Source organism: Solenopsis invicta, chromosome 16 (assembly GCF_016802725.1).
Source record: "Solenopsis invicta isolate M01_SB chromosome 16, UNIL_Sinv_3.0, whole genome shotgun sequence".
Lineage (NCBI taxonomy): Eukaryota > Metazoa > Arthropoda > Insecta > Hymenoptera > Formicidae > Solenopsis > Solenopsis invicta.
In genome coordinates, this window is record NC_052679.1 from 17,393,897 (window position 1) to 17,407,717 (window position 13,821).

A 13,821-nucleotide genomic window follows, 5' to 3' on the forward strand; every position below is an offset into this window, starting at 1 on the left:
GTGACCGGAATTTATCCACGACACGTACGCTTAAGCGCGCGGTTTATCACGCGGCCATAAAATATTGCGTAAACCTCTTTTTCTCTTAACGCACCTCGCCCGTGACTCGCCCTCCGCGAGAGTCGCCCGCCGATAATATTGTCGTTTGTATTGCAGGCGCTTCAAACTGGAAGCGGAAATTGCCTCCATGACGTGGAAAGTGAATTGGAACGACGTACACATGGTGCCTAACGCGAGACTAAGGGGCTCCATGAACTCCCTAATCGCGACTAACAGACAGTTGCACAGCAGTGAACTGGTAAATATGACGGAAAGTGCAATTCTTGCGTAATCTTTGTGTAGGATTCATAACGTGATTCGCCCCGTTCGCGGAGGTACGACACGATTCGATTATCTGGGATCGCGAAAAGTAATTCGAGCGGATCAGCGCAAATGTTTGTCGCGGCAAGCAACACTGGATAAAATAAACATCGCGATGGTAATCGAATTTTCATTTGAACGCTCATTCCGCGGTAGCGTTTATTTATTCCGATAATTTTATTCCTGTGAAAACGACGTTCGCATCTTAGGCGAAGAAAGGAAAGAGGACAATAGTAGACAGTACTAGGTCGCGAGAGTAGTGCTCACCTTACTTCCGGAGCATCCGAAGTAGCAACCATAAAGAAGACTTTATTCCATTGTACGTTATTCTGTTGACGCGTTCCTTATCACTTCTTTGCGGTAGCGTTACGGTGCAGAAAGCAAAAGAGAAAGCAATCGTTTTTAAATTTCGTGCTCGTACTTCTTTCTTCGCTGTATACAGTGAATGGAAGAAAGCATAGGAGAAAAATATAAGTTCTACTTAGCCTTAATTTTTTTTCATTTATTTGCACAAGCAAACAGAGCACCGTGCTCCGTCGTTCTTAGACAGAATCTTTGACTAATTTGCAATAAACTGTAATTCAATTGAAATGTCGAGACTTCAATAGCATTTTTCTGGATTTTATTGAAAGTAAAGGAATTTTCTCAAATAAATTTTCGATACTAAATGTAATAGTGAGAATTTACTCTATTTAACTCTTACTCAAACTTTACCTTTAATTAAAAGTTTGATCAGTAGACATTTAATATTCGAAGATTCCTTCACTTCAGCAAAGGACAATTCCGAATTTGTCAAAGAATCTGTCACTAAAATATTTTTAGTGATGTCTTTCCCTTTCTTTCTACTAATTCATTATTATTTAAGAAACGCTTTCTGTTTCAGACGATATATTCTGTAGATAACGCGAGTATGGCAGGTGGTGCTGATAGACATGTGTATTTTCCGACTGGAATTTATAAGGTTAGACTACGTGTTTCATTCATATTTTATTTTTAAGTAATAGAATCTAGAAAAAATGAATCGTTATATATCTGCATAATAAAAACGTATTTTCTTATTTGAAAGTTTTTTTTTCCGAGTCGCACTAATAAAATTAAACGCCAACGTATATTATCTACAATTGAAAAAAAAAATATATATATATATATATATATATAATCTGACGTCGAATACAGGCTTGTGTTGTTCGCGTCTGCCAATCAATATTCATTCTACTCTTTTTCTGGAATAGAAGTATTGCTGCAATAGAACGCTAAACAATCGTGCGACGAATATGTCCGAATGGAAAAGGTAGAACGAGTGATTTATTAACATTGCGACGCGAACGTACTGTTGTAACTTTAAAAATATTTTTTCATAAAATTTGTTTTGTTTCAATCTTTTTTTTTGTAGCCTGAGTTATTTCTCGTAAAGTTTATTTGTTACTGAAGAATAAAAAGACTCAAAATTCAATGATGTTATTCAACGATGATCCAATTTATATTTCCGCACATCGCGTTTTGCAAGACACCGGACGATATTTGATATATATATATATATATATATATATATATATATATATATATATATATATATAGTTATGCCCAGGCATCACTCTTGAGCTTTTCCGACTCACACTGGAAAAAAAAGATTAGTAATAATCAAGCTTTGGTGAAATAATTTCAATGTTTAATTAAGATAACCAAATATTTAGTAATATTTAATAATTATATTTTAATGATAACCCAACATAATAGTAATCAAACGGTTACTAAATCGTGACCAAACAGTTATTAAATATTATTAAATATTAAATATTATATTAATTAATATTTAAATGAAATTATTTCACAGAAGCTTAATAACATCATCTTAGGCTTAATTATTATTACCTCTTTTTTCAGTGTATCCTCATTTAAAATAAAAGGAGCACTCTTTGGTAAAAAAATTTAATAACACACAGAGAACGTAAATAATTGTTAAAAATAAGAAAGAGTAAATCAAAGTTCGTTCAGATCGACAGCTCGTCTTCAAATCTGCATGGCGTTTAACAACCGAATTTCTCGCGAGAAGTCTCGAGTCAGCTCGCTCAAGTACAATAGTAGAACGAGCGTAACGATATATTTTTTTTTTTTCATGGCCATATGAGTTTCACGAAGCAGCAAAGAATTGTCAGTCAATATTTCCATCGACCGTGAAATCGCAATTTGTTTCAGAATTCGAAAGTCGCTATAAAATTTATACCGAGGGACAAAGTGGAGATCTCAAGACCTTTGCTACTGGAGTTAAAGCGGGTGAGTAGCTGACTTCACAAACGCACGTCGAGCTTCACAAGTTATTGCTTGTCAACTTTAATCTATGAAATACAATTCCTCAGCACACAATTCGGGACGCAATTTCCTCAATAAATTCTGTCTCTCTTTCTCTCTTCGCATAAGTCCACCTTCAGTAAACGGTATTGCATGTAACAGGCTTTAATTCATATGAGTGGTGATGTTGGTGACTTTCACAGATGAAGGATCTCCAGCACGATCATCTTGTACGATTTTACGGTGCCTGTGTCGACTCGCCGTATTGTTGCCTCCTAACCGAATACTGCCCCAAAGGATCTCTCCAGGTGAATTGCATTCTGTGTTCCGATTTAAAGTTTTGATGAACAACCAAGGAAATAATTAAGTCCCGCAAATTAAAGCGAGATAATCATGCAATTGCTACAGAATGTACCATAACTTACAAGACTGATTTTAATGACCTTCTTTCATTTAATTAAAAAACAACTAATGCTAAAATAATTGTGAATTTATAACCGACTGTTTCAGTTAATTTCGAATTAACTTTAAGATACTTTGATACTCAGTCACAATATTAAAAATAAATAAATGGCAATAAAAAAATAATTCCTGCTTAGATATTTTCATTAAGAAAAATTACAATTTGGTAGTATTTATGAGCAAAGCATTGTTATGGCTATATAAGATATGAAATATTTTATAACGTAGTCATATCTTATGTAGCAATATCGTACAATATTGGGAATGATGCAACACATATATACGGCTACGTTAATGCTCGAGAGGCAAATGTGTGTGCGACGAGCAAGCGTACGTTGACTATTAATGCACTCATCTATAAGCGTCGCAGATACATGAAACAAAAGACGCTCTGATTTTATTGAATACCTGTTTTGCTTTATCATGCTTTTAATACTCTATTAAATTATTAGTTTGGCTTGCTCGAATTGCAATTTTAAATATGAATGAAACTTATGCAGTTGGTCAAAGAAACAGTACGTCAAAGAAGCCGCGTGAAGCGTGAAACGTAGAATATTCTGTATACATATTGAGCATTGAAATACGTATGTATATGTAATAGTACTATTGAAGCGTACGATATATTCGAATATTTGACTGGGATGTAAAGTTGCATAACAATTGATTCTGTGAACTACACCGGTATTTCAACCCTTTGTTGTTGGACAGGACATACTAGAGAACGAGCAGATAAAGCTCGATCGCGTATTCAGAGGATCCCTGATACACGACATCGTGCGCGGCATGGTGTATCTTCATACGTCGGAAGTGAAGAGTCACGGTAATCTCAAGTCTTCGAACTGCGTCGTCGATTCGCGATTCGTCCTGAAAATCGCCGACTTCGGCTTGCACGAGCTGAGGAGGAGCGCGGACGAGGACGCGGACGATGAGAAAAACAGCTACGCCTATTGGAGGAGTACGTGTTTGCATACGGTTATGCGCCCATATAAAGCTTCCTCCCGCGGAGGAATACCCCATATTATTCCAACGATCGTAGTTGTAACGCCAAATATTTTGCAAGCGCGCGGAAACGCGGCTAGATATAAAGATAATAGTCAGAGTAAACGCGCGAAACTTCTGTTTTGCGATTTAACTATTTGGACAAATTCTTTTACCGTACACACACGTTTATCAACAGTAATACGTGGAAAAAAAACGTTTATTTAATCAATAATTTTTATCATATATATCAAAAGTTTCAAATAAAATAAATATTTTCTATCTCGACGATGTTTTTGTTTTAAATATTTGCATTTGCAATAACGATCGAACATATGGAAAACAAAGGACAAGCTGCGTTAAATTGTTCGACCCGTTCCAATTTTTTTTTTTTTTTAGAACAGAAAATTTGGTGTTTGTAGAACAACTGTGGACAGCACCGGAGTTGCTGAGGACGGAGAGACGACCGCCCGAGGGCACTCAGAAAGGTGACGTGTACAGCTTCGCTATAATCGTTCACGAGATCGTGGTGCGCCAAGGGCCATTCTACTTGGGAGACAATAACGAACTCTCTCCAAAGGGTGAGTCTTTAACGTCACTCGAGATAATCGTGGATACTAAGCAATTACTTCTCGTCACGTTTCAAAATTGCACGAACAAAAATGAGTGCCCTAGTCAGCATAGAACTAGAAGCAATAAGATCAGTTGATTGCAACTACGTATCATTTGGAAAATGATGAGATAACAGAATAATTTCGATAAGCAAATTTTCCGTACTACAGATATGAGAAAAATATGTATAGAAAATGTATGAATATATAAAAATGTGTGTATATAAAAAATATATATATTAAAAATATAGAGTCTACAGCAGGGATTCCCAAAGAATAAGTCTCGATAATTTTTGGTGGGCAAAAAATTTTTCAATGATAATAAGAATCAAACTAAAGAACTACACAATTATTAAACTCTTTGTACATGAAAATAATTCACGATGTCAAGATCAAAGCTGTAATCAATAAAAATAGAAAATAATCACATTTTTCATGTCTTCAAAACTCATTACATGTTTAAAGAGAGAAAGAGAGAGAGAGAGAGAAATTTATAAAATTATATTCAATAAAAATTAAAAAGTAAAAAAAGTGATATAAATAAATAATCAATATACTCTTTCATTTTTTTCCTGCTTTTTCAGATCTCCTAAAATTAGATGGATCACGAATATTTGTTTTAAAAAATGGGTCGTGGTCTAGATAAGTTTGGGAAACCCTGATCTATAAAGTTTATGTATGTCAACGAAATAGTGATGAAGAGAGAAATAATAATAAAAAATTCATTCTTCATTTTATGTAAATGTTACTTTACAATGACAATGCAGAAAGTGTTGCTATCGATAAATAACGTTAATGTATTTGTTAATCATGGACACGGAAAATCAGACGATGTACAAATGATGTACTATGCGAATGACTATACAGAATAAACTGCAGAATATTATTTTGTCTAATACAAGTTGCACAGCATTTTTTTATTTATTTTTTTTTTTGAGAAAAAAAAATGTACTTTAGGCATTTCAAGAATGATCAACGAGAACTTGAATCCCATACGTATTAACTATATATGTTCATTTCATTCCACACAATATTGACTTTTTGCGGCCTTATTTCTGGATGCATGCAGCATGCACATTCTGGAATATAATCACGAACATTACCATCGCGTGACGCGATTTGTGATGGCTCACATGTTGCGATTAACTGATGACGGTAATTTATAGATTTTTACAAAAAACGACGTGATCTCGATTCATAATTAACACGACGCGCATGACGTATACAGAAATTACAGTGTCTTTCAATATAAAATTACAGGTATATTGTATATTGTGTGTGCAAGGGTATTTCAGTAACTTGTTACTTTTACAATTTGTTAAAAGGATATCAATAATGAATGTTTATATAGATTTTAATTGAGAAAAGTCGAGCAAAATGTCATTGCTAAAAAGCTTTTAATTTAATATGGCGTTCAATTTTATCTAATATAATTTTTATGAGGACGAAAATGTAATACTGAATTATTTATACAGTTCGTCATATTTTTTCATTAGCTTCATTTTTTAAAGGAACTTTTTACCTGTTGATAAATGAAATTTCGCTCGCCGTTTTATCGGCGGCCGGATATCGTTACTTGCTAAAAGCTCGCCAAGAAATCTGATTCTGGCAAGCTTGCAAGCTTCCGTTGAAGTCTAGATAACCTGTTATCATCAGTCGCTGCAGAGCACTGTATGTTATTTAAATTATGCTAAAACAAAACAAACGTCAATCGTTTCGTGGATTACAATTTTTTATATCGTTACAAATTTTAAATGTAAAATTATTTATTATTCTATAACTAATCAATTTTTTTGTATTTTTGACTATTTAAAATTAAAAACAAATTCTTACGTTCGCAAGAAATCGTCAATGAATCTTAATATACAAAATAAAAATAATTCCAACCCGTAAAACAGATATAATCAAACACCAATGTGTATTTTCATTGATGTCGATATCTTATCAAATATTGGTGATCAAGGAAACGAAGCTCGATAACGCAGCTTGCAACAACTTGATCCGATTGATGATTTCAAAAATCAGTTTAAAATCACGAGATAAACGTGTATATCCGAGATATACGCATATCTATATTGAAGTTATAGTTATAATCAGCCGGTAATACTCTTGGAGTAAAGTAATTCGAGCTTTATCGTCAAAGCTCGTCATTCGTATACCGGGGAAAGATTTAATGGTTGGTCGGTAATAGAGTTTTCGCACAAGCTCGCAAGCTCCGGTGACCGACCACAAGATCGATCGCGAAAGGGAATGTGTCGCGAGTTCCGTAGGAGCATGTCGAAGCGAGGCGTCCGCAAGCTCAGTCGAAGCTCTCACGCGTCCTAGAACGCACGCGGCTCTCGCGCGCGATCCGCCGAGATTCCTCTCGTTATCGCTCTCATTCTCTTCATCCATCTATTTTTCTCTCCGGCACAAAGAAATACGTATTCTCGGCGGCGATACGTGAAATCATCGGGCATCACTTATGCCCGAATTCACGGCCTAATAACGGATTCGTAGGTGTTGTTCTGAAACGAAAGAAAGAGCGGCATACCCGACAACGTGCGTGCACAACACGCTGTGTTCTTTCTCTTTTTCTCTTTCTCTATTCTTTTTTTTTTGCAAGTTACGCACTATCGTACGAACGTAGATTGCGTGAAATCGGAATCTATCGGATTGTACGCAAAATTGATTGCATTGCGTGATTACTCGCCGTTTAATCGCCGGTTAATCGGCATCAGTATCGATTCCCTGAGCGAAAAGACCGCCGCACCGGGTCGACGCACCTCCGTAATATCCGCGTTACAACCGCGCGGAAGCAATTACCGTTGCGTCACGGAGCGTGAGGAAAAACAGCGCGCGGAAATAAATCTCGGTGACCGTGTTAAAGGGAAAGAGGCCACTGACCATGTTAGAGGCCTCCCAGTAGACGGAACGGAGTTCCGCCTGTGTTCAAGTTCTCTCGCTAGAGAAGGAAAACCTATTAAAGAAAATACATAGTCATAAATTTTTTTAAAAGATCTTTCATTAAATAAAAAGTATCCAGCCGTGATAGATTAACTCTTTGTCGATGTCGAGAGAAAATTTCTAATAATGTGACAAAGTAATGTGGTTCTCGCCGTCATGAAGCACAAAGAGCGGCTGCTGACAGTGTAAATTCGCGGATCAAAGATTTATCAACAGTGTTTTCAGCGTCAGCTTATTGCGAGTCAGTTTAGCGCGAGGCGGATCAATCGTTTACTTGAATCACTGGCGAATTCAGCTTCACACCTATACGAGCTATGCGGTTTGATCTGTTAAAGTGAACACGATTTGCTGACAGACCGAGGAGAGAAACTCGACGAGAGGTAGCGCGCGTGGTAATCCGACAAGTGATAGATCGCATAACCGATCAGACGGCGACATAAAGATCCGTTTCGCGTTCTGCTGCACTTCCAGCGCAAGTTCACCGGCCGTTCGCTGCACCACGCAGCCTTTTCATTTCCGTATCTATTTTTCTTATTGCCGCACGAAAGGAACTTTTATTTTTCACTCTGTACATTTCGTCCCAGAGTGTTTTTGTCACGATAGACGAATCGTTTTATTGCCCTGTTGCTGCATGTTTGCAACAATGCGAAATTGCAATGTTCAATGTCTCTTTTTGTCGCCCTACGCTCTTGCTTTTCTTCTTACTGTTGAAGTTTTCTCTTCGCAGTTCTTGTTTATGCGCCTGTGATGGAAACGTATTTTTCAGGATTTCCCTGAGGAAAATACATTTTTTATTTTCGAAGAGGCGTTAGCTTCAGATTTAGAAATAAACGGAACAATGGCTTTTATGATTTGTGAAAAATTTTTTCTATTGAAAATAGCCAAGAATCTTAATTTCGAATTTTACCATTTGCACTAAATTTTAATACATAGCAATATTATGTTAATATACAAGTTTTCTGTTGCGTAAAGTCGAGTGAGAGATCGAGAGATAAGTACGTTTTTTTATATACTTATATAAAATCTCCATTATATAACGACTGTACCCAATATCGATATCCACGTTAATGTCAAGCTCCTTGTCATATTGTGAATACTTCGCTCGCGAAACGTTCCAACTTTACTTTCTGGAGAATAACGGTGAAAAGCTAATTTACTCGGCGATGAAATCGAGGTTACGAGCTCGCGGCTCGCGGTCATTAATTCCGCAAGGCATTTTTCGGTGGCCGGCGAAATGGCGACACGAACCAAACAATTTCATCGTTCCATAACATTCCATCGATTCGCGCGTCCTATAGGAGATACAACGTGTCGTGTAGTGATAATGGTGTTGGAAAGTAAAAATCGGCGTACGCAATACGACAAAGTTTAACGGGGTCGATGGAAGTGGAAGCGAAGACCCGGGGTGGACCCGACCATCGGGATGAGGCGACATATAAGCGCAAGTGTTTCTCTAATGCGGCGAAATCTCGCTAAGACGAGGGAGGGATTGCGGGTTATCACTTAGACCTTAAAACGGATCGGATGACTCGTCCGAGTGATTCAAGGGAAGTTTTTTTTTTGCGCGTGACGATGATAAATATTTGTGTTTGAAGATTCAATAAAGCGGTTCGTTACTTTTCGAGTTTGTTCCCAGTTCTCTTTTTTTTTATTGATTTTCAATTACTCTGAGTAACCTTCGGTAACTCGGTCGTACTTTTTTACTTAAGCGATAATGTTAGGAATCAATTCCTTTTTTGTTTAGTTTTAAATATATCTCGAGATGCGAGGAATTATTAAACCAAGAGATTACGTGGTAATTTAATCTAACGACCGCGACTACTCACGGAAATTGTCTCTCGGCTAAATATGGCAAACAATGAACTCGTGAACTCGAACGAAAACAGGGTCGTTGGTCGTAAAATGATCAGATAAAGATGTCGGAAGAGGGCTGAACCGGGGGAAAGAAATCAAAGTCAAGCGCGACGTACCAAGGCCACCGAGACATAACTTTTCAACGAAATTCCATCGAATAAATCGACCGTAATATCGTTACACGCGAATTAAACTTCAAGACGCTCATCGCGCTCGTTTCAACGTCGAACGTTCCGAGAGCGGATAATAACTTCGTTCATTAGGACCCGTAATGTAGCTTTCACAAATCGATTTAATACAAAATTAGCATTCTATTTAGAAATATACGTTTTATGATAGTTTCTGTTAAAAATTAAATTATTAGATATATATTTTAGCAAAATATACTTTTTTATAAAAATGTGAAATTGATCCTTCAATGAAATTCCGTCTGCTCAATTATTCGATTAACATTGTTACGCCAATTATTATTTGCACAAACCAATCACCGCGGGAATAACAATGAATAACTATAAACAATTTTAATAACAACATTTGAAGTGGTGCTTTTGAAAAAATAAAGCGTGTATAATACGTGCATGCCTGTTTGATAAATATTATTTTAGTTAGTTGCAAAATACCCGTGTTTTTAAACGAAATAAGATAAATACACACTTGAAAGAAGAATGGCAAATGTTTTAATAGCTTGCAGAGATATTGTTTACACAATACGTCGAGTGCTCTCCACTTTCTCTTGCATGCCAAACAGCGAATAAAAATTAATTCTGTATAAAACGCTAGTTGCACCACATCAAAGATAAATACAATAAAATACACGTTTCTTACGCGTTCTACGGTGCATACTTAATTAATTATATTTGCGAGAAACATACACGGTATAAATTTATGTGTCAGTGTTTCGCCGACTCGAGCTCTAGCGTTAGATTTTATACCTAAAATTTAGGTATCTTAAACTATATATGCAATTACGTGATTTAAATAATATTTATACAAATTGTTGGTGCAGAATAATCGTAAAAACGTGATATATAAATCACGAAGATGCATGACTTGTATCTCTATCTGCATTTTCTACATTTGCCCTCGAAAACGTGCTCGAAAGAGTAAAATAAATGTCTCTGTTCTATCCGCATTTAAATATCGCTTTTTCAACGGACCTCGCAGTGATCGGGAAACGCTTTCCAACAATTTCCATCCGTCAAAAAGCGGCATACGATATTCACGAGCGAACTTTCCGCATGATGTACCACAACCGACGCGGCGGGCGATCTTGAATTTGGAAACGCATTCGTGAGGTACAAAATTCCAACTAGCGTATAAATTTTTATCGGGTATGCCGACTCGGCGGGAGTATAATATATTCACGTCGTGCGTGTCTGCATGCACACGCGCATGCACGCGTACGTACGCGAAGTAAAGAAGGGAAGAGAGGACGAGAACGAGAGATTCGATATCGCGACGGTAAATTTTCAAGGACTGTCCGGCGAGGCAGTTTGCCTCTCCCTTGATCAACGGCCAGACTCTTCGAGGAGGAAGACGGAATGGCGGAGAGAAGTAACGCCTCCAGTACAAGCAGCCTGACTCTGCCGCAGATGCTGGGAACGAGTCCCGACGGCGGGGCCAGTCCTAGTCCCAGGAGGGCAGTCAGTCCACTCCTCGAGGTCCGCAGGCCTCACTGTACCCTCAACTGCGAGTCCTGCAACCTGTTTCTTGAGGACATTTACAGACACAGTACGTGTCCGTTGTCCTTGGTGGGCGACAGAGAATTCCGGTTTCCTGTAGCCGCGGTCGTATTCGACACCTAATCAATTATACCATAAACGTACTTACACGGTCATTTTCCCGGGAAGAAAACCCGCTGGAATCTAACACCTCAGACATAATTAAACTTTGTGATGTTTTTGCAAATTTTGGGATATGTAGAGAATTCCGTTACAAGTTAATATTTCAGACAGTACGAGCTATAAATTGATGTTGATTGTTGTCAGAGAGAACTTTTATAAAATATTCAACGCCATGTTAGATAGTAATTGAAATAGAATAACTAAAAAGTGCCTCGCATTTTTGCCTCGAGTTTTTTCGCTGAATTTCATTGAACTTTTATATTTTTTTCTACTGAATGTTCTATCTATTTTAATTTGTTAATACTTTTCGAAACCCATATACACGTGTACGCACACACACATACATCCAGAGAAAATTTATGTTTAAATTGATAAAATCGTTTCTTTAACTTGGTTTTTTTTTAATAGAAATAAAAATATTTTTAAGAAAAATAAAAATTTATTTGATTTCAAAAAATAATGTTATTAATCTTCTTTAAAGTAAATACATAATTTGTTTAAATTATTTATTTTATTTAAACAAATGATTTGTTAATTCAAAGAAATAACAGAAATGTAAAAAATAATTTAATTGTTTTGGTTTTAGAAATATATTTCATTATAATTAAAAAAAGATTGCATAATCAAACTATTTTTTTAATTCTGATAAAAAATAGAACCAAAAAATTTTTTTCAAATCAAAGACTTTTGTTTAATTATATAGCAACGAATAAATTTCTTTGATTCAAACAGATATATTTTAACTCAAAGAAATTTTTCTCTAGGTGTATACAGATAAATTATAAGACTTTTAATAATTGAGATATGCATTATCATTATTATAATTTTAGCTACTTGTATGTATGTAACTTATACTTTTTATGTATTTTTTACGTTACATAATTGTTGGTCTATTAAAAACATTCTATTTGTTTTATTCATTTTCAATTTCCTTGTTTACTCCTTTTTTAAATAAAAATTGTGTTAAAGAAAAATTTAATTCAAAAATTCATGGAGCACAATGATGCACGGAAATCGAACTAGAACCTATTTGGAGATTCTATATTTGAAATAGTGTTTGCAAATAGTTCCTTTTTCACGCGTGGGCTATAAAGTATCATCCAAATCGAGATTCTTCGTATAATTTCCATTCGGTTCTATTGCTTGCCATATTATTTAAGTTTTACTTACATAACACGTATCAATATTTCAAATAAATTATAAATACGACAAAAAAAAATAAGAATGAAGAACATATACTAATTAAAGCAGAAAGAAGCAAAAATATAAATTGAACGTTATTATAAATAAAAGTAAATAAAAACAGGAAATTTATTTAACACAACTTATTTAATTAAAATTTACATTTTAATTCTATTCTTCAAATTTTTTTAGAATATTATGCGTTTATTAAGATCTTTTTCATTTTACAAAAATATAATTAAAAACGAGTATTCAGGACATTAAAAACAAACATTTTGGATTGTCCAGATACTAGTTCAGATGCTTTAAAAGTTTTTATTTTTTTAATAAATTACAATTTTTTCGTATTTATGTCTATTAATAATAACATTTTACATTTCATCTTTTAATTAGTAAATAAATATTATTCCATTAAATCCTTTTACATTACAAATCCTTACAAAAATACAACAACTCTGCCTCTTCATTTATTGCATGTTTACTGGGATATTTATTTTAACAAAAGAATATAGACCAAATGTGTAAACATAATTAATTAACTTCGCCCAGTTGAATATTTTTGTGCTAATATTTTTCATATTCAAGTTTACTGAACTGCGCACCGAATAAATTATCGGTCTAAAAACACAATCGTAAAATAAATAAGTATAGTAATATCACGATATTAAATTGATAATCAATTTAATAATAATGTTACTAACAAGCATCTGCTATCCCCTTTTCCCTCAAATACTGTAAAAATTTATTGCGACAAAAGAACACCTCAATTGGAGATCGAACATGGGATTTTTATTTCAATTGTGCAAACCATGCAGCTTGCATTACACAATCTACTATTTACGTAACAAGAATAATTTTATTTAAAGAGAAGTAACTGCAATGGTTACGATAAAACTCCGTTTCCGCTTCTTTGTACGTATACTTTATAAAAGAGAACTAAATTCTGTTATTGATACATTTTACCTCCCTTTGTCGATTTACCTCTATTCGTTTCACGTATTGACGTTTATACCAGAAAACCGTTTAACTAATCCCGTCATTTTATGGAACGGATATATCAGCGTTAGACCAGGGCGGAGTTCCGGCATGAACGTAAATGTGTGGATGCGTTATTGTAAGCTGATCTCCATTCTGTTCCGGCATGATTTCTACCTGCGATAAAATTGGCGTATACTACACACGTGACCGGAAATATAAATCGCATTATCTCAATGATTACGTGGCCTCAAACGCCCGCAAATGTCATTACTTTTCACAATTTTAACCTAGTTAACGATTCTGTTAGATCCCCCACT

At 35.3% G+C, this 13,821-nt stretch overlaps 1 protein-coding gene across 5 annotated transcripts in view; it reads left to right on the forward strand.

Moving 5' to 3' along the window:
- The window catches only part of LOC105203079 (atrial natriuretic peptide receptor 1), a 99,345-nt gene that overhangs the window by 54,984 nt on the left and 30,540 nt on the right, over positions 1 to 13,821 (forward strand). For all 5 annotated transcript variants that reach the window (XM_039459071.1, XM_026133680.2, XM_026133681.2 and 2 more), the window contains 6 exons: positions 157 to 298; positions 1,244 to 1,321; positions 2,557 to 2,634; positions 2,853 to 2,957; positions 3,820 to 4,066; positions 4,512 to 4,670. In XM_039459071.1, the coding sequence (XP_039315005.1) occupies positions 157 to 298; positions 1,244 to 1,321; positions 2,557 to 2,634; positions 2,853 to 2,957; positions 3,820 to 4,066; positions 4,512 to 4,670 (809 nt within the window). The remainder of the gene's footprint in view (positions 1 to 156; positions 299 to 1,243; positions 1,322 to 2,556; positions 2,635 to 2,852; positions 2,958 to 3,819; positions 4,067 to 4,511; positions 4,671 to 13,821) is intronic.